This window comes from Heteronotia binoei, chromosome 1, assembly GCF_032191835.1.
Source record: "Heteronotia binoei isolate CCM8104 ecotype False Entrance Well chromosome 1, APGP_CSIRO_Hbin_v1, whole genome shotgun sequence".
Taxonomy (NCBI): Eukaryota; Metazoa; Chordata; class Lepidosauria; order Squamata; family Gekkonidae; genus Heteronotia; species Heteronotia binoei.
In genome coordinates this window covers 2,876,371-2,894,499 of record NC_083223.1, presented here as the reverse complement: position 1 = coordinate 2,894,499, position 18,129 = coordinate 2,876,371, and the positions used below count along the sequence as shown (strand labels likewise).

General features: G+C 45.3%; 1 protein-coding gene across 2 annotated transcripts; it reads left to right on the top strand.

Annotated features, from left to right (window-relative positions):
- The first annotated feature begins 1,051 nt into the window (after nt 1–1,051).
- Nucleotides 1,052–15,519, top strand: LOC132589657 (cytochrome P450 2K6-like). Of its 2 annotated transcripts, none has more exons than XM_060262483.1 (9): nt 1,052–1,448; nt 4,412–4,574; nt 5,691–5,840; nt 7,682–7,842; nt 9,021–9,194; nt 9,905–10,052; nt 13,186–13,370; nt 13,726–13,867; nt 14,440–14,844. In XM_060262483.1, exons 1-9 carry the CDS (start codon nt 1,266–1,268, stop codon nt 14,625–14,627), a joined length of 1,494 nt encoding a protein of 497 aa, XP_060118466.1. In that variant the 5' UTR covers nt 1,052–1,265; the 3' UTR covers nt 14,628–14,844. The 2 variants fall into 2 exon arrangements, with proteins under 2 accessions (XP_060118466.1, XP_060118405.1); XM_060262422.1 differs by having other exon boundaries at nt 1,057–1,448; nt 14,139–15,519.
- Nucleotides 15,520–18,129: the final 2,610 nt, after the last annotated feature.

The following is an 18,129-nucleotide window of genomic DNA, read 5'->3' as shown; positions in this document are numbered from 1 at the left end:
GCTGCAGTACTGCAGTCGGAGCCCTCTGCTCACGACCTGAGTTCGATCCCAGTGGAAGCTGGTTCAGGTAGCTGGCTCAGGTTGACTCAGCCTTCCATCCTTCCGAGGTCGGTAAAACGAGTACCCAGCTTGCTGGAGGGAAAGTGTAAAAGACTGGGGAAGGCAATGGCAAACCACCCCGTAAAAAGTCTGTCAAGAAAAAGTCTGTCATTATAGAGGTTTACAAGATAATGCATGGGATGGAGAAAGTAGAGAAAGAGGTACTTTTCTCCCTTTCTCACAATACAAGAACTCGTGGGCATTCGATGAAATTGCTGAGCAGACAGGTTAAAACGGATAAAAGGAAGTCCTTCTTCACCCAAAGGGTGATTAACATGTGGAATTCACTGCCACAGGAGGTGGTGGCGGCCACAAGCATGGCCACCTTCAAGAGGGGTTTAGATAAAAATATGGAGCAGAGGTCCATCAGTGGCTATTAGCCACAGGTCTATTTAGGGAAACAAAAGAAGAGCTGTAGAGGTCCCTTCCATTGGTTTGAAATATTTTGTCATGTGTTCAATAGGAAAATCATATTCGATTAACTGTTAAGTTCAGTAATCAGTCTGACTATTCACTGGCAACATTACACTTTGGGGAAAAGGAAAGGTCCCCTGTACAAGTGCCAGTCGTTTCCGACTGTGGGGTGACGTTGCTTTCACGTTTTCACAGCAGACGTTTTACGGGGTGGTTTGCCATTGCCTTCCCCAGTCATCTACACAAGCCAGGTACTCATTTTACCAACCTTGGAAGGATGGAAGACTGAGTAAACGTTGAGCCAGCTACCTGAAAACCCAGCTTCCGCCGGGGATCGAACTCAGGTCATGAGCAGAGCTTAGGACTGCAGTACTGCAGCTTTAACACTCTACGCCACGGGGCTCTTTTACTCTTTGGGCCAAGTAGATAATTAACTAGCTTAGCCTTCAGATAATATTATGCTGAACCTTCAGTCAGGAGTCAAGAGAGTTTACACCTGTTCTGGCAAGTTTCCATTTGTTGAATTTGACACCACCCATTCCAATGCAGGGTTTTTATAGATGAAGCACACAGAAAATTGGAGAACATTTCTTAGAAAATGCATGAGTTGGATGACTGGTGAGAGCTGATACTGGGCCTTGTCTGTATAAATAAATCTCTTTGGCTCATTTCAGGGGACCGAAACACCCCTTGATCAAAATCCATTGCAAATTTCTCTGTAACCTCAACAAGTAACTTCTTGTTCGCAAGAAATGGCTTGGACGGATCCTATTTCTGTGTTGTTCGTGTTTGCCCTTACGCTTGCATTCCTTTGGAAAAGGAGCAGTTTCTGGGAGAGCAGTAGCCGAAAGCTTCCTCCAGGACCATGGCCATTACCACTCATTGGAAACCTCCACTTACTGGATCTGAAGAGGCCTTACAATACCATGTTGAAGGTAACCTTCTTGTTCATTCTGTTCTAGATCCCTATCTTGTGCTGGTCTCATAAGGCAGAGAGACCTTAAATTTCTCTACCCCCCCCCCCCCCAGGGCATTGTTTGGAGCAGGAGCACACAGGAATGCAGTTCTGGCTGGCTTGGTGTCAGGGGGTGTGGCCTAATGTGCAAATAAGTTCCTGCTGGGCTTCTTCTACAAAAACCGTGTGAAACAATGGTGACATCAGGGGGAGTGGCCTAATATGCAAATGAGTTCCTGCTGGGATTTTTTTCCCTACAAAAGAAGCCTTGTCCGGGTTTGATTCCCCACTCCTCCACTTGCACCTGCTGGAATGGCCTTGGGTCAGCCAGAGCTCTCTTATCTGGGAGAAACGGGTTTGATTCCCCACTCCTCCACTTGCAGCTGCTGGAATGGCCTTGGGTCAGTCAGAGCTCTCTTATCTGGGAGAACCGGGTTGGATTCCCCACTCCTCCACTTGCAGCTGCTGGAATGGCCTTGGGTCAGCCAGAGCTCTCTTATCTGGGAGAAACGGGTTTGATTCCCCACTCTCCACTTGCACCTGCTGGAATGGCCTTGGGTCAGCCAGAGCTCTCTTATTTGGGAGAACCGGGTTGGATTCCCCACTCCTCCACTTGCAGCTGCTGGAATGGCCTTGGGTCAGCCAGAGCTCTCTTATCTGGGAGAAACGGGTTTGATTCCCCACTCCTCCACTTGCACCTGCTGGAATGGCCTTGGGTCAGCCAGAGCTCTCTTATCTGGGAGAACCGGGTTGGATTCCCCACTCCTCCACTTGCACCTACTGGAATGGCCTTGGGTCAGCCAGAGCTCTCTTATCTGGGAGAACCGGGTTGGATTCCCCACTCCTCTACCTGCAGCTGCTGGAATGGCCTTGGGTCAGCCATAGCTCTCTTATCTGGGAGAACCAGGTTTGATTCCCCACTCCTCCACTTGCACCTGCTGGAATGGCCTTGGGTCAGCCAGAGCTCTCTTATCTGGGAGAACCGGGTTTGATTCCCCACTCCTCCACTTGCACCTGCTGGAATGGCCTTGGGTCAGCCAGAGCTCTCTTATCTGGGAGAACCGGGTTGGATTCCCCACTCCTCCACCTGCAGCTGCTGGAATGGCCTTGGGTCAGCCATAGCTCTCTTATCTGGGAGAACCAGGTTTGATTCCCCACTCCTCCACTTGCACCTGCTGGAATGGCCTTGGGTCAGCCAGAGCTCTCTTATCTGGGAGAACCGGGTTGGATTCCCCACTCCTCCACTTGCACCTGCTGGAATGGCCTTGGGTCAGCCAGAGCTCTCTTATCTGGGAGAACCGGGTTGGATTCCCCACTCCTCTACCTGCAGCTGCTGGAATGGCCTTGGGTCAGCCATAGCTCTCTTATCTGGGAGAACCAGGTTTGATTCCCCACTCCTCCACTTGCACCTGCTGGAATGGCCTTGGGTCAGCCAGAGCTCTCTTATCTGTGAGAACCGGGTTTGATGCCCCACTCCTCCACTTGCACCTGCTGGAATGGCCTTGGATTAGCCATAGCTCTCGCAGGAGTTGCCCTTGAAAGGGCAGCTGCTGTAAGGGCTCTCTCAGCCCCATTCACCTCACAGGGTGTCTGTTGTGGAGGGGGGAAGGTAAAGGAGATTGTGACCACTCTGAGATTCAGCATATAGGGTGGGATATGCGCAACCTTTAATACAAGTTTTGTATATCTTTTCCCCGGTGACCATATTATCATCAGGAACATAGTGTTTTTGATTTTCAAAGATAGACAGTATCAGTATAAAGAAAAGTTAACCCACTGTTACTCTGCCTTGTTGAATTTCTTCTCAGCCGTGCAGCCATTTAAAGGCCTCAAATGCCTGACTGTATTTATGAAATGGGGTGAAAGTGTGCTGTCTTCGTGCTTGGCATCACTCTAGGGCTGCGATCACACACACGGAATCGGGGGTGTTGAACTCATTTGTTACGAGGGTCAGATCTGATATAACCATCAGAACAATCTGATATAACAATCAGAAACTGTTGGGCCGGGCCATGTCTGTCATAAAATGTAATGCCAGGTAGCAGAGATATAAACTAGTCAAAGGACACAGACAAACACAAAGATTTCTTTTTTTAAAAAACTTAAAAGTAAAACATGCTTAAAACATTAGCACTTGTTGGTCTTAAAGGTGTTTTCTTTGTATCTCTCCCAGGGGATCCAGGGAACGGGGCAAAGGAAGCTCTGGCTCTTTCCTTCCTTCCCCAGGGGACCAGGAGGGGGAGGAGCCTCAGCAAATAGAAGGAAGAGAGGCATGGCTCAGTAGCTCTACTGTGCAATTGAGAGAGCCTGGCAAATAAGCTATTCGGCCCAAGGGAGGAACCTCTGCCAATGGAGAAAACAGAGGCTTTGCTCTGTAGCTCCTGTGCAATTGCGCAAGCTTGGCCCCAGTTGCTTGGGGGGCTAGTAGGAGCCCTCTGGGGGCCTGGTTCGGCCCCTAGGGCTGCGTGTTTGACACCCATGCACTAAATAACACACTTTCAATCCACTTTCCAACTAGATTCTACAGTGTGACCTGACAAAATCCAATTAGAAAGTGCATTGAAAGTGCATTATTAGGTGTGTATGATTGCAGCCTAGAACTGACTAGATCTTGGGGTTGGCAACTGCCTGGGAGGGGGGGGCGAATGTATCCCCCTAACAGAGGCTGAATATGATCTTCTGCATCTCTAGGCAACTAAAAGTCTCAACAGCACATTTCCGCAAATAAACTCCATCCCAAACTCTCCAGGAATTTCCCACGCTAGAGTTCGCAACCCTTGCCTCTATTCAAGAGACAGTTCTGGCATTTTTCTTGCGTTTGTGCGTGCACGTGTATATTTGGTAAAAAAAAAAATGTGTCGGATATTTTTGTTCTACACCATCTGGCAACACTAGCTGGATGACTGGAACTCTGTTCCTCATTTGCTTTTCATTGTGTTTCAGTTCTCCAAACAATACGGCCCAGTCTACAGCATCCAACTCGGAGTCCAGAAAATGGTCGTCCTGGCAGGCTACAAGACTGTAAAGGAGGCTTTGGTGAACCAGGCAGACGCCTTTGCAGACAGGCCTGTGATCCCAATTTTTGATGAAGCTAATCATGGCCATGGTGAGGTCCTCCTTTCTGAAGAGTAGCTCGTCTTGCTTAGATAGGTAGAACTTACAGCCATGGAGAACCTGTACGAAATATTTTCCTAGGAGATATGGAAACTGGAGTTTCCCAATCTACAGAACCAGGCTGGCTTAAACCGTTTTGATACAAGCACTTATGCCCCTCCCCACACCCTTGAGGGCAAAGAACAGCCCCAAGAAATTGAGATCCTGGAAACAGCCCAAGGGAAAGAGTTCGAAAACAGGCACCAACAACCATGGCAGTGGATTCACGCTTTCGTCATATGAAGACCTCCCTCATGCAGCTCTTTCACGTTCTCCACAGGGGTGGAATTCTAGCAGGAGCTCCTTTGCATATTAGGCCACACACCCCTAGTGTAGCCAATCCTCCAAGAGCTTACAAAAAAGAGCCTTGTAAACTCTTGGAGGATTGGCTACGTCAGGGGGTGTGTGGCCTAATATGCAAAGGAGCTCCTGCTAGAATTCCACCCGTTTCTCCATATAATGAAACATTCAGAATTGTGCGTGTGTTCGTGAGAGAGAGAGAGAGCAATCTCCCATCCCTGAGTAATGAATAGGGAGGCTGGTTGCAGGGAGAGAGAAAAAGGAAGGAGTAGACATATTGAAGTTCACATCATGGGAAGAGGGATAGTCATGATGGAAGAGTGCTCTTCCCTGGAATAAAGGATGATTGCACAGCCAGCAAGAACACAGTCAACAGAGTGAAGTTGCAACGTACCTCAGAAGCAGTTGGAATTCTGGGAAATCTTCCCGGCAGCCCTTGTAGGGCAACCTAGAAACATGCCTAGTTATATGGCTAGAGGCTGGCTCACATCTCAAGGACAAACAGTGGGACTCGGTAAACATTTTATTTCTTTCCTGTATTTCTGTCCTGCTTTTGTTTTGTTGTCGAAACTGCTTTGTAACGAAACAAGGAATTTATCTCTCTCCTGCTCTCCATTCCAATATTAGTCCCCATTAGTAGGGGAAGCTTTTAGCTTCTCCAGTCAGGCTGATGGCTCATCAATGGTCCAAATCATGAGGAACAAACTGCTGTTGTAAGATACAAACAAGAGTGCAAAAGTCAATATAACTGAATTTTGTTGCTCTCCAGGTATTATTTTTTCTAATGGTGAGAACTGGAAAGTGATGAGGCGGTTTGCGATAAGCACGTTAAGGGACTACGGAATGGGCAAGAAGACCATAGAAGACAAAATTGTTGAGGAGTGCCATTTCCTAATACAGAAGTTTGAATCTTTTGAAGGTGAGTCTTGTGTAGTGGAGCAAAGAACACTCAGTTCCGTCAGGCTGAAGGGCCTCTTTTATTAACAATAACTGTAGGACAGGTAACTTGACTATAGAAATGAGTGTTGGGTTTGGGGCTAGTGTCATTCTTCAGTCCTGAACGAGTTAAGCTGTTGTTTATATATGTTAATATTAGCTAGTTAACATATAGCCAATGAGTTCTTCGGCACTTTCTTCCCATTGAGAAAGAGGCTGTCTCATTCTTAATGAGTCTAGTTCGAGAATGATGATTGGCTATCACTGTTCTGGGATATACTACATATACACAGAAGGCTGGGGACTTTTGAGGGAACTTGCATGAACTAACTTGGAGGAGGTGTGGCGGAATTTATTTTGGGTTGGCCCTCCTTATGATCCTAGCCATATCCTTTATGGTCTTTGTTATGTATTGAACATAAGATGTATACCGCATGGCGATCGCTAGTGAAGGCGACCCCTGGGTCCCCGGATGTAGCTCGCCAGACGCCCCGCCCATCAAGATCTATGGCGGGAAGTTTGACGGGCCAGGATTGGCCTGGTCAGACGAGGGGGCAAGTCCAGGCAATGTATATAAGCGGGACCCGGCCCGCGTGTTCTCTCTCTTGTAATGTGCTACTGAATAAACCATGTTGCCTTCAACTCGTCTCAGTTCTCAGTACATTGCAGTCTTAAACAAACTCTTTATGAAACTGGCTACAAGAACTCGTTCCGAAAGTAGCCATTCTCTTATGAAGTAGACACTAAGCTCTTCAAACACCTTAAGAAGCCTCCCTATTTCCCTCTGAGTTGGCTCTCATAATTATTTTAGATACAGTTAAATTTGGCCACCAGAGGTCTCAGGTTGTTAAAACCATAGGACTGTTATACAAAACCAAGGGATTTACAAGACAGGCTGTATGACTTCCACGATTGACTTGTGACTTACTGCTATTGCCATGTCATCCGCATAAACATACTTCCTGGATATTGTCTTGGGAACAGCAGGGATGTTTAATTGAAAAGAAATTCACTGCCACAGGAGGTGGTGGCGGCCACAAGCATAGCCACCTTCAAGAGGGGTTTAGATAAAAATATGGAGCAGAGGTCCATCAGTGGCTATTAGCCACAAAAAAAATTTGCCACTGTGTGACACAGAGTGCTGGACTGGATGGGCCATTGGCCTGATCTAACATGGCTTCCCTTATGTTCTTATGTGACTCAGAGTGTTGGACTGGATGGGCCATTGGCCTGATCCAACATGGCTTCTCTTATGTTCTTATGTGACACGGAGTGTTGGACTGGATGGGCCATTGGCCTGATCTAACATGGCTTCTCTTATGTTCTTATGTGACACAGAGTGTTGGACTGGATGGGCCATTGGCCTGATCCAACATGGCTTCTCTTATGTTCTTATGTGACACAGAGTGTTGGACTGGATGGGCCATTGGCCTGATCCAACATGGCTTCTCTTATGTTCTTATGTGACACAGAGTGTTGGACTGGATGGGCCATTGGCCTGATCTAACATGGCTTCTCTTATGTTCTTATGTGACTCAGAGTGTTGGACTGGATGGGCCATTGGCCTGATCCAACATGGCTTCTCTTCTGTTCTTATGTGACACAGAGTGTTGGACTGGAGGGGCCCTTGGCCTGATCCAACAGGGCTTCTCTTATGTTCTTATGTGACACGGAGTGTTGGACTGGATGGGCCACTGGCCTGATCTAACATGGCTTCTCTTATGTTCTTATGTTCTTAAATGTATAGATTGAAAAGACCATTATTCAGTTTCTTTTGTTTGCGTATTTGACTGTCCCATAATCCCTTTAATATTTATCCTATAGGTAAACCGTTTGAGACTACTACAATCATGAATACTGCTGTTGCCAATATTATAGTGGCCATATTACTCAGTAAGCGGTATGAATATGAAGATCCCACATTTTTAAGATTACTACACTTGGTCAATGAAAACGTCCGGGTCGCGGGATATCCCTCAGTCATGGTAAACTATTTAAAGTCTGGTTTTTTAAATGGTCGAAATGCTAGTACAAACAGTGCAGGAAGGGCTATGTCCATATCCATGCCTTTAAAGATTCAGTGCACAAAGTCAAGGCTTCATAGCAGATACAAAAATTGTTCTGAGAAACTTGCAACTTATTTGAAATGTTCAGGAAAACAGATGGAACAGTCCTTTCAGAACGGTACCACTTTATGTGTTTCCAGGACATCGGACAACTTGTGTTGTTTGCCACTGGTTGAAATAGTGGTGGGAGAAAGATTTAAAAATATGTCGTACACAGGTTTCTGGCACTTGCGGTTTTGCCTGGAAGTGATTTCACAACTCATGCTATGCTAGCAAAACAAATCATGTCCCCATTCCTAGTCTCCCGGTGGTTCCATAGCCCTCTACATGGGGCTGCCTCTGTGCCGAACCCAGAAACTGCAGCTAGTGCAGAACGCGGCTGCTAGATTGCTGCTGGGGCTCCCAAAGTGGGAGCACATACAGCCGGGGCTGCGTGAACTGCACTGGCTACCAGTTATTTACCGGATTCGTTACAAAGTGCTGGTCATTACCTTTAAAGCCCTATATGGCCGAGGACCTGACTACCTTAGGGACCGTCTCTCCCCACATGAACCCCAGAGAGCACTGAGGTCAGTAGGGAAGAACCTGCTGATTATCCCTGGGCCAAAAGAGGTAAAACTTCAAAGTACCCGCACCCGGGCTTTTTCTGTTATGGCTCCACAATTATGGAATCAACTTCCAGAAGAAATGCGGGCCCTGTGGGACTTTGAACAGTTCCGCAGGGCCTGCAAGACCATCTTGGCCTTCACTGATTAGAACTGTTAAGTAAGTTCGCCATCTAGGTAATAGCACAAAATATTAATTTTATTGTTTTTAGAATTTTAATATATTTTAATTAATTGTAGTTTATAATGTTGTACTGTACAATTTATATTGAATTTTGTTGTTAGCCGCCCTGAGCCTGCTTCGGCGGGGAGGGCGGGATATAAATAAAAGGTGATTGATGATTGATTGATTGATTGATGGTAACTCTAACTGTTGCAATGCTTGGATGGTACAGTGTCATGGGAGATTTTAAACACCTTTGAGATTTCTCCTTAAGGAGTAGGATTTGGGGATTTCTTGATCTTTTCCCTTCTCATCTTTTATTCTTTTAGCTGTACAACATGTTCCCTGCTCTGGGTTTTCTTTCTGGTGGTCGCAAGATTGTCCTTAAGAACAGGAATGAACTGCACGCCTTCATACAGGACACCTTCGTAGAACACCTCAAAGAACTGGATGCAAATGACCAGAGAAACTTTATTGATGCTTTTCTAATCCAACAGCAAGAGGTAAACATGCTGATAATCACAGGTGAACTTCTCTTACCCCTTGATTTAAAGTTTCTTTCCATGTGAACGCCAGGAATCCAGCTTGGGGGGAGCAGTCCATCAAATTAGCTCAGATTTCCAGAACTAAACCACAAATTAAATACACAGCACAAGCAGTATTCTGATTTTTCCAGATCCCTTGTTGTCTTTCGCCTTATGTCTCTACAACAAATAATGCAACGCTGTTTTGTTTTTTTTAAATGTAAAGCTGAGAATTCAGAGGAACTAAGAGCTCATGGCCACAGTTATTATACTATAGCAACATTATTATTTAGCACAATATTATTGTGATTTCTAGAGCATCCCAGCATCCCTGTGTGATCTCATCACACCATGTATGTGCATCACATGCATGTGAGAAATCCCCCACCGCTGTGGAGGAGGGACTTGGAACCCTATTCCAACCTAACACGTTGTTTCATTATACAGTGGTAGGTGAATTTCTACTATTCTATTTCAAGTATTCTATTTCAAGTAGAGGGATCCCATTTCAGATCAAAATCCTAATGTAACTTTGGAGGTTACCAAAAATAATTGATCCCTTTTGACTTTTGAGAAACGGAGAATGCACATGACATTTCAGATTGCTAAACTGCTCAGCGCATTGAACGGTAGTGTTTTAACTGGAGAAAGATAGGGAAAGGAATGCATTCTTTCGTCTTATCTCCTAGGAAAAGAACAAGAGCCAGAGCAACAAGTTTTTCCATAATGAAAACCTAAAAGCCGTTGTGGCGACCTTATTTGGCGCCGGCATGGAGACCACTTCGACGACCTTGCGTTGGGGCCTGTTGCTGATGATGAAGTACCCTGAAATTCAGAGTAAGTCTTTTCCGTTATTCTAGGCTATACATAGTGGTGAGAATGTAAAGAACTCTCAGGTAGCCTTTGGATGCTACCTGAATGAGGGAGAACAGGAAGCACCACTGAGTTATACTTTCTGTTTTTCCCCATCTGGTGTAACATCACAGAGGGGGGTGGGTTGAGTTCTCTAATGTTTTGCCTTTCCCCAAGATCCCAATCATGTTAAGAGAATGACTCTTCACTCACACTCTCTCAGGACCAAACTAGACATTACAATAGAGAGATAATGTTGACTTAAAAATGGAAGTCAGCGAGGGGACAAGGAAGGAATTTTCTAGGGGGAAGTCATCACCATTGACCCACTACTGTCCCTTCCAGTTTCCACCTGTGTACATTTGGCTAAACAAGAGTGTTTTCCCCAAATGCTAGAGCAACTCCAGCACCACCACCCCAACACACTGATCTCACTACTGGGCACACGTCATTTCTAGGTAATGCCTCTTTTTGGCACAACCCCTCTCCCAGACAGCTGTGTGGTGGCAGGCAGTGCCCATTGTCAAGTCTGTATAAAACTCTGGTCAAGTCTGTACCTAACATTGGCTCAGATGAGAAGCATCCTGGGTAAAGCCAAACTGTATTCCATTGCTGCTAGCTCGAACTCTCCCTACCCCCCTCCTCTTCTTTGTTATGTAGCATTGCTTTGAAATGGGAATATGTGAATGTTTTATCTGAGCCTTCTCAGGCCTGGCACCGGGGGAGGTTGGAGCCAGAAACGCTCACGGCCAAAGTCGGCTTGAGAATGAAATGGTAACATCAATGTGTGAATGTACCCTGCATAGTACCCCCCCCTAAAGAATCCCTTTGAAGTGTACCTTATATGATTGCATTCTACTGTATGAACTTAAGTCTTTCAATACTAACTTAGCCGAGAACAACAGTATCAATAAACTAGTTACTTTGTATCAACAAATGACTCGTTATTGAATCTGCCGACTTGACACCCATTGGCAGTGGAAGACTGGCAACTCTTTGTATATGTTAAATGGGGAAATAACTATATTGTTGTGGGGGAGGGACCCATTTAGTACCAGGGCCACATATTTTTTGAGTGGGGGTAAAACCAAGAAATGGTGCCCCCACTCAAAAAATGGAGGGGGAAGCCGCAAGGCAGCATTCCCCCCATGGAAGCCATGGGGCTGCTTTTGCTGCCTCTCTGGCTTGTGGAGAGGTGGCAAAGGCACGTGATCTGCCTCCCCCCCCCATTTAAACACTCAGGTGGGGTGTTTAAATGGGGAGTGAAGCTGTGGGGCTGCCTTTGCGAGAGGAGGCAAAGGCAGCTGACCTTTCTCCTCCTGCCTGCACACCCTGAGGGGCATCCAATTCAGTACCTCCCTGGTGGTGCCTGGGTCAAGCGCCCCCTCCAAGATCTGGCTCTGTTTAGTACTTGCCTCCCTTCTGTGCGGGGCTCTTCACAGTGGCTCTTTTTCTTGGATTCTGCATTGACATCTCTGGAGTGGGGCTACATGTTCCCTGCTTGCTCCCTGCCCTGCATAAACTTGAGAGCCAAGAACGAGACCAGGACAAAGGCTAATGTGGAATCGGTCTCAGTTTAAAACTTGTTGACTTCCACTTTTTTTGGTGGTGGAAAGTGCTCCCAAGCAACAGTTGACTTATGATGACTCTAGAGGGTTTTCAAGGCAAGAGAAGTGCAGACACGGTTTGCCACTACATTCCTCTGTGTTGTAACTCTGGTATTCTAAGGAAGTCTCCCATACATTTACTAGCCAGGACTGCCCGTGCATGGCTTCTGAGAACTGATGAGATCAGGCTAGCCTTTTTTTTTACCCCAATTCAAAGCATTCCAAAGGCACATTACAAACTGTGTTTGACAATCACAAACCACCATTTCTTTGCATATTTGAAAACTGGGATAACTAGAGCATTCTTCTTATTATTCTTATTCTTATTTTTATTTATTTATTATTATTATTATTATTATTATTATTATTATTATTATTATTATTATTATTATTATTATTATTATTATTATTATTATTATTATTATTATTTCAGTTTGATGAATCACTGCTCTGGGTGATGTACAGCAATAAATAATAAATACATATATTTTGAATCAATAAAACCAGTTAGTTAAAACAAATTATATACCCTCCATCCTTTAAAGATTATTTAGTACATTTTTATATTGACAACCGCTCTGAGAGTGACCATGTTCCCCTGGTTTTTACATTTGACAATCCATTACCTCCTGATGATAACCCTGCCTGTGTAAGGGCAGACACATCCGCTGAGTCCCTCCCCAGACTTACTTGGTCACGCAACCCTGCTTTGAGAACCCAGCTAATAATCAACGAGCAAGCACTTGAGAATCCACGCCATTCCCTTATGTCTTCCATGAATCCTACGGAAGTTATCTCCTCCTATGACAACCTTGTCTCTAATGTTATTGCCCTTCTTAACCCCTCCTCTGCTGTGGTTTTTAAAGGCAAATTTAAATATAATCCCTGGCACAACAGAGAATGTCTTCGCTTGAAGTCCACACTTCGCTCTATCTATCATCATTATAGGAGCCAAAAAATGTCTGTGTTACCAAAGGATTAGTTTATTGTTAAACACAAGCTGTTAGATATGGTCAAGGCCAAGAAGCTACAGCTTGCAAGGGCCCAATGGGAGCGCCTGATCGAAGCTTCTAGGTCCAACGATAGTGGGAAATTTTGGGCTTTGCTGCCCTCAAGCCGCCCTGAGCCTGCTTCGGCGGGGAGGGCGGGATATAAATAAAATTGATGATGATGTTGATGATGAAAGTGATTGTTGTGGTGGAGTGTCAGAGCAACAGGGGACTCAGGGGCTGGCTGCCGCCATTCTCCCCAGCTCCTGTCAAGCTCCTTGCTGTCTGAGAATTCTTGCCTGGATCTCCCTGGGGGTACCACAGCTGTGGCACCCCTCCAACCACCTGATTTGGGGGGGGGGCACTGGAGACAAGCTCTGCGGACCCCACCGACGACAAAGTGCTAAAACTCAGAAAAAACCCCATTCATACTAATTAAGATGGTCCCTGTATATTTAGGAAATCATTCAAAATCTGAAGCAGAAATTTGATTCATTGGGGGGAAATGTTCTGTTTTCTCAGAGAAAGTGCAAGAAGAAATAACAAAGGTCATCGGATCCGCTCAGCCACGGATTGAGCACCGAGCAAAACTGCCCTACACAGATGCGGTGATTCATGAAGTTCAGAGGTTTGGTAATATTACACCTACTGCTGTGTCACATGCCACCAGTACAGATGTCACTCTTGGAGATTACTTCATCCCAAAGGTGATTGTTCTTTGCTTTACATTCATTGCTCAGCTGAATATGGCACATTTGCGAATTTTGTTGCAAATAGCATTTACTTTTGAGGGATAAGAGAGCCAGTTAATTAAGTTCTTCTAAGTTCCAGAGATTTGTCTTAGGAAACAATGGGAATGTGTTTGCCTTCACCTGGATTGTGCCAAAAATTTCATATTCTGAAAATGCTGCCCATCCAAGTCATTTTTAAATTTTGTTTTCATTGCTTTTGAATTCTCGTTTAACTCTGTCAGTAAGATAGCATTTCTTTTGTCTGAAGGATAGCTAATGCACTTAATGGGCCATCTTCATTTCCTTCGATCTCATTACTTTGCCTTTTCAGGGGACACATATCATCCCATTACTGTACTCTGTGCTGTACGATGAATCTGAGTGGGAGAAACCCTTTCAATTCTACCCTGAGCACTTCCTTGATTCCGAAGGAAAGTTTGTCAAGAGAGATGCCTTCCTGCCTTTCTCTGCAGGTAAGTCCATTTAGACCAGACTGTGTATTTCATTAACAGACCAGGTACCCAAGTCAACCAGGTGCCTCCTCTTCTGCTCCTTTTTATTTAATAAGAAACACCATTCCAGCTTGTCATTTCTCACTTATTCATTTAAGATTAGTGTTATTCTTCAGTACTGTTAATCATTACTGTTAATTACATTGGGCATCATTCCATGGGGGGAATGGCATAAACCTTCTTAAACAAGTTGAATAAACAGGACTTCCCTGTCTTATTTGCATTGTCACAGGTCGGCGAGTGTGTGCTGGTGAGACCCTTGCCAAAATGGAGCTCTTCCTCTTCTTTGTGAGTCTCCTGCAAAGGTTCACTTTCCAGCCAGCCCCTGGGATGTCTAAGGAAGACCTGGACCTGACCCCTGCAATTGCATTAACTGTGTCTCCAATGCCCTACAATTTGTGTGCATTGCCACGTTCTTAGCATCCAACCACTTGTGGCTCTCCTCTGCGTCGCATCCTCCTCTTCAGCACCTTTTTACTTAATAAGGACACTTGAATAAACAGGACTTCCCTGTCCTATCTGCATTGTCACAGGTCGGCGAGTGTGTGCTGGCGAGACCCTGGCCAAAATGGAGCTCTTCCTCTTCTTTGTGACTCTCATGCAAAGGTTCACTTTCCAGCCAGCCCCTGGGATGTCCACAGAAGACCTGGACCTGACCCCTACAGTTGGATCAACTGTGTCTCCAGTGCCCTACAGTTTCTGTGCTTTGCAGCGTTCTTAACAGCCCACCGTGCTTACCTCACCTTTGCACTCCATCCTCCTCTTCTGCACCTTTTTTACTTAATAAGGACACTTCAGATTCAGCAGAACCAGACTGTGTTTTGTCACAAACCTTTATGTTTCATGTACTTACCTGTGGAACCCCTACAAGCTAAATCACAGCCATAACTTAGTTCAAAATTTGGACTTCACTTCTTGAATTGTTTGCTGCATAGAAAAAAAAAACAAACCAATGTTTCTATGTCTAATTTCTCATATTGACACATTACAGATGTCTTCCAGGCCATAAAACTGTGAAAGTGAGCTAACAGTAATCATATCCTTCCAAGTGAGATCCTTCCAATGGGACCAGCTGTGTAGATAAAATAATTATCATTAGTGTTGGGTTTTCCACATGAAAGCTGCCTCACAAACATGAAAGGCCACTTGGTTTTCTTACCCATTTTGCTAATTCTGGACTTTGTTTGAGCAGTTACACAGCCTCAAGTCAATGAAGGATAGATAAAACAAAGACTACTGTTCGCTGAATGAGTAAGCAAACCCAACTGATGTCTTGGTGAAACAATTTTTCTGTTTGAGAAAGAGACACAGAAAATTAAAGATACTGTCTTTGATTCAGGTGGGTTTTTTTCTGCAGGCAGAAGGGTTTTCTCCCGGAGAGCTCCAGTCTGGCTTAGTGGAATAAGATATGAACATTCTGAACCTTCATTTATCTATTTTGTTTGCAATCACACTCTAGTTTAGCCAGATACTTCGAGGGCACGTCTCTCCTGTCTTTCTATTCTTATCCTAGGCAAATAAATGACCCTTGTTAATGCTGTTTTGTACCTGTCATTACAAGTATGAAACACTGTGCATATTAAAGATGTCAGTGCTAGTCATAACAAAAAAAAAAAAAAATTCACCAGTATATGACTTTGTCTTTGCTTCTGTATCATTTATATTATAATAACAAAATGGTTGCTACTATACTACCAGCTCTTTACCAACTTCAGACAACAGTTCAGGACTTCCACTAAACAGGAGAAAATTGGGAATTATCTCATTTAGGTTGGGGCCCAGCTAGGGTTGCCAACCCCCAGGTGGGGGCATGGGATCCCCCGGTTTGGAGGCCCTCCCCCCACTTCAGGGTTGTCAGAAAGCGGGGGGAGGGGAAGAAAATGTCTGCTGGGAACTCTGTTATTCCCTAGGGAGATTTATTCCCATAGAAAATCATGGAGAATTGATCCGTGGGTATCTGGGGCTTTAGGGGGGCTGTTTTTTGAGGTAGAGGCACCACATTTTCAGTATAGCATCTAGTGCCTCTCCCCAAAGTACCCTCCAAGTTTCCAAAAGATTGGACCAGGGGGTCCAATTCTATGAGCCCCCTTGTAGCCAATTCCACAATCTACTGACATGCTATGCAGGATAGGTAAAAAGACACCCCAACATTCATGCCAATCAGCTGGGGATCAAAAAAATCCTGAACCTCTTACCCATTAGCTTCTAGTATTTTGGGAGAGGGAGAAAAAGTTCTCTTGGTGAATCCTCTCCACCCTGTGCATAAACCTCTCTCATAGTTGTCTATTTCTTAAACCGAACAGTCTCAGGATCTTCACTGAGGTATTAGTCAATCTTCTGTGCTGGATGAAGCTCCGGTGACTGAAGCTGGGCACACAATACCAAATGACACAGGAAGTAGAGCGTTCCCTTCAGAATATTTTACCTCCCATTCCAACATTTACATTCTGAAACTATGCCTGAACTTCCGTTCTTATGGATCCAAAGGGTCTTGCTTATAAAATCAAAGCCAATAGGGTACTTAGCGAAAATGTGGTCTCATCAGCTCATCATAGGCTTGCCAATCCCCAGGTCCCAGCGGGGTTCTTCCGCTTTCCCAGGCTCCTTCCCGCCCCCAGTCAGCTGGCCGGCAGGGGGAAGCCCCCCTCCACAGCCACCATGTGACTTTCCACGTCCACCTCCGGAGGCTTCAGTCTCCTATTGAAAGGCTTCCTCTTGGGATGGGGTGTTTGTGTTACTTGGAAGAAGTTGGCAGCAACTCGTGAGTAGAGAGGCAAATCCGGAGTCACCAGAAATCGGGGTGGGGGTGGGGAAGGGAAATATCTGCTGGGCACTTCGTTATTCCCTATGTGGAGATTGATTCTCATAGAGTATAATGGGGAATTGATCTGAAAGTATCAGGGGCTCTGGGGGGCCTGTTATTTTAATTAGAGGCACCAGATTTTCAGTATAGCATCTAGTGTCTCTCCCCAAAATACCCTCAAAGTTTCAAAACGATTGGACTAGGTGGTCCAATTCTATGAGCCCCAAAAGAAGGTGCCCCTATCCTTCATTATTTCCTATGGAGGGAAGGCATTTAAAAAGGTGTGCTATCCCTTTAAATGTGATGGCCAGAACTCCCTTGGAGTTCAATTATGCTTGTCACACCCTTGCTCTGGCTCCACCCCCAAAGTCTCCTGGCTCCACCCCCAAAGTCCCCAGATATTTCTTGAATTGGACTTGGCAATCCTAGTTCATCAAGGATGAAAAGATAGCCTGGGCATCGGTTTGCAAAGATCGAAACAGAAAGAATTTTGCTTCAAGCTTCTGTGAAAGAATTCGATGTTGCTAAGTTTTTGCTGTCCTCTCCTGGCCAAAATGTGAATTACAGTTTCAGTTTCTTATGTATCTTGACTCTAACTAGCACGTCTTGGCAACTAATCCCCCCCCACCTGTATATGTAATGCTTGAGGAAGTCTGTTTTAATGTATCTGAAGAAGTGTGCATGCATATAAAAGCTTGTACCCAGAATTAAACTTTGTTGGTCTTAAAGGCATCGGGCTCAAACTTAGTTCTCACATCTGTTTGTTAACTCTTTTATTTCTACGCTAATTTGCTGCTATTCACAGGTTTTACTAACTGCTTTAATCCAACCTTAGCTATACCTATTGACCGGTTACTTACACATCTTCACTCTAACTAGCCCTTCCTAGCAACTAACCCCCTCCCTCAATACATAACGCTGGAGGAAGTCTGTTCCAATACATCAGAAAAAGTGTGCATTCTGTCTATCCAGAGTTCACATGGTTCCCACGCCCCTTCTATGTAGTGTCTCCACTTTTCTAGGGCCAGTTTGATAGCGGAGGCTTCTTATGGAGGGCAATCATCTTGTTGCGACCCTCTATTTTGCAAGCTAGCTGGGTCCACCCGACCAGATCTCGTGGCTCCCCCAGTTTCAGGGCCTCTCCATATATGTGAGAGTTGAGGCCCCTCTTGAATTGCTCGATCCTGGCCCCATCGCTGAACTTTGGAATTCAGCGCCCTGAACTCGCTGAGTTACTCTCGGACCGATCCAGCGCCCTGCTTCAGGTCTTGTAGGGCCGCTATCGCGTTAGTCTCCTGTAGAGGGTCTTCAAATTGGCATCATAGAGCCCTCAGGAGGTCCATGGCCAAGTTCAGCGCAGGGGATCGCCTCTCGAATAGGGTGACATACCACTGGGCCACCAGGTGTCATGGGTACTGGG

Excerpts from the sequence above, each read along its gene's own strand:
- LOC132589657 (XM_060262422.1), top strand. The coding sequence starts at position 1,266 with ATGGCTTGGACGGATCCTATTTCTGTGTTGTTCGTGTTTGCCCTTACG. Across the intron at positions 1,449-4,411 it reads CTTACAATACCATGTTGAAG|TTCTCCAAACAATACGGCCC; the intron begins GTAACCTTCTTG and ends ATTGTGTTTCAG. Across the intron at positions 13,868-14,138 it reads CTTCCTGCCTTTCTCTGCAG|GTCGGCGAGTGTGTGCTGGT; the intron begins GTAAGTCCATTT and ends GCATTGTCACAG.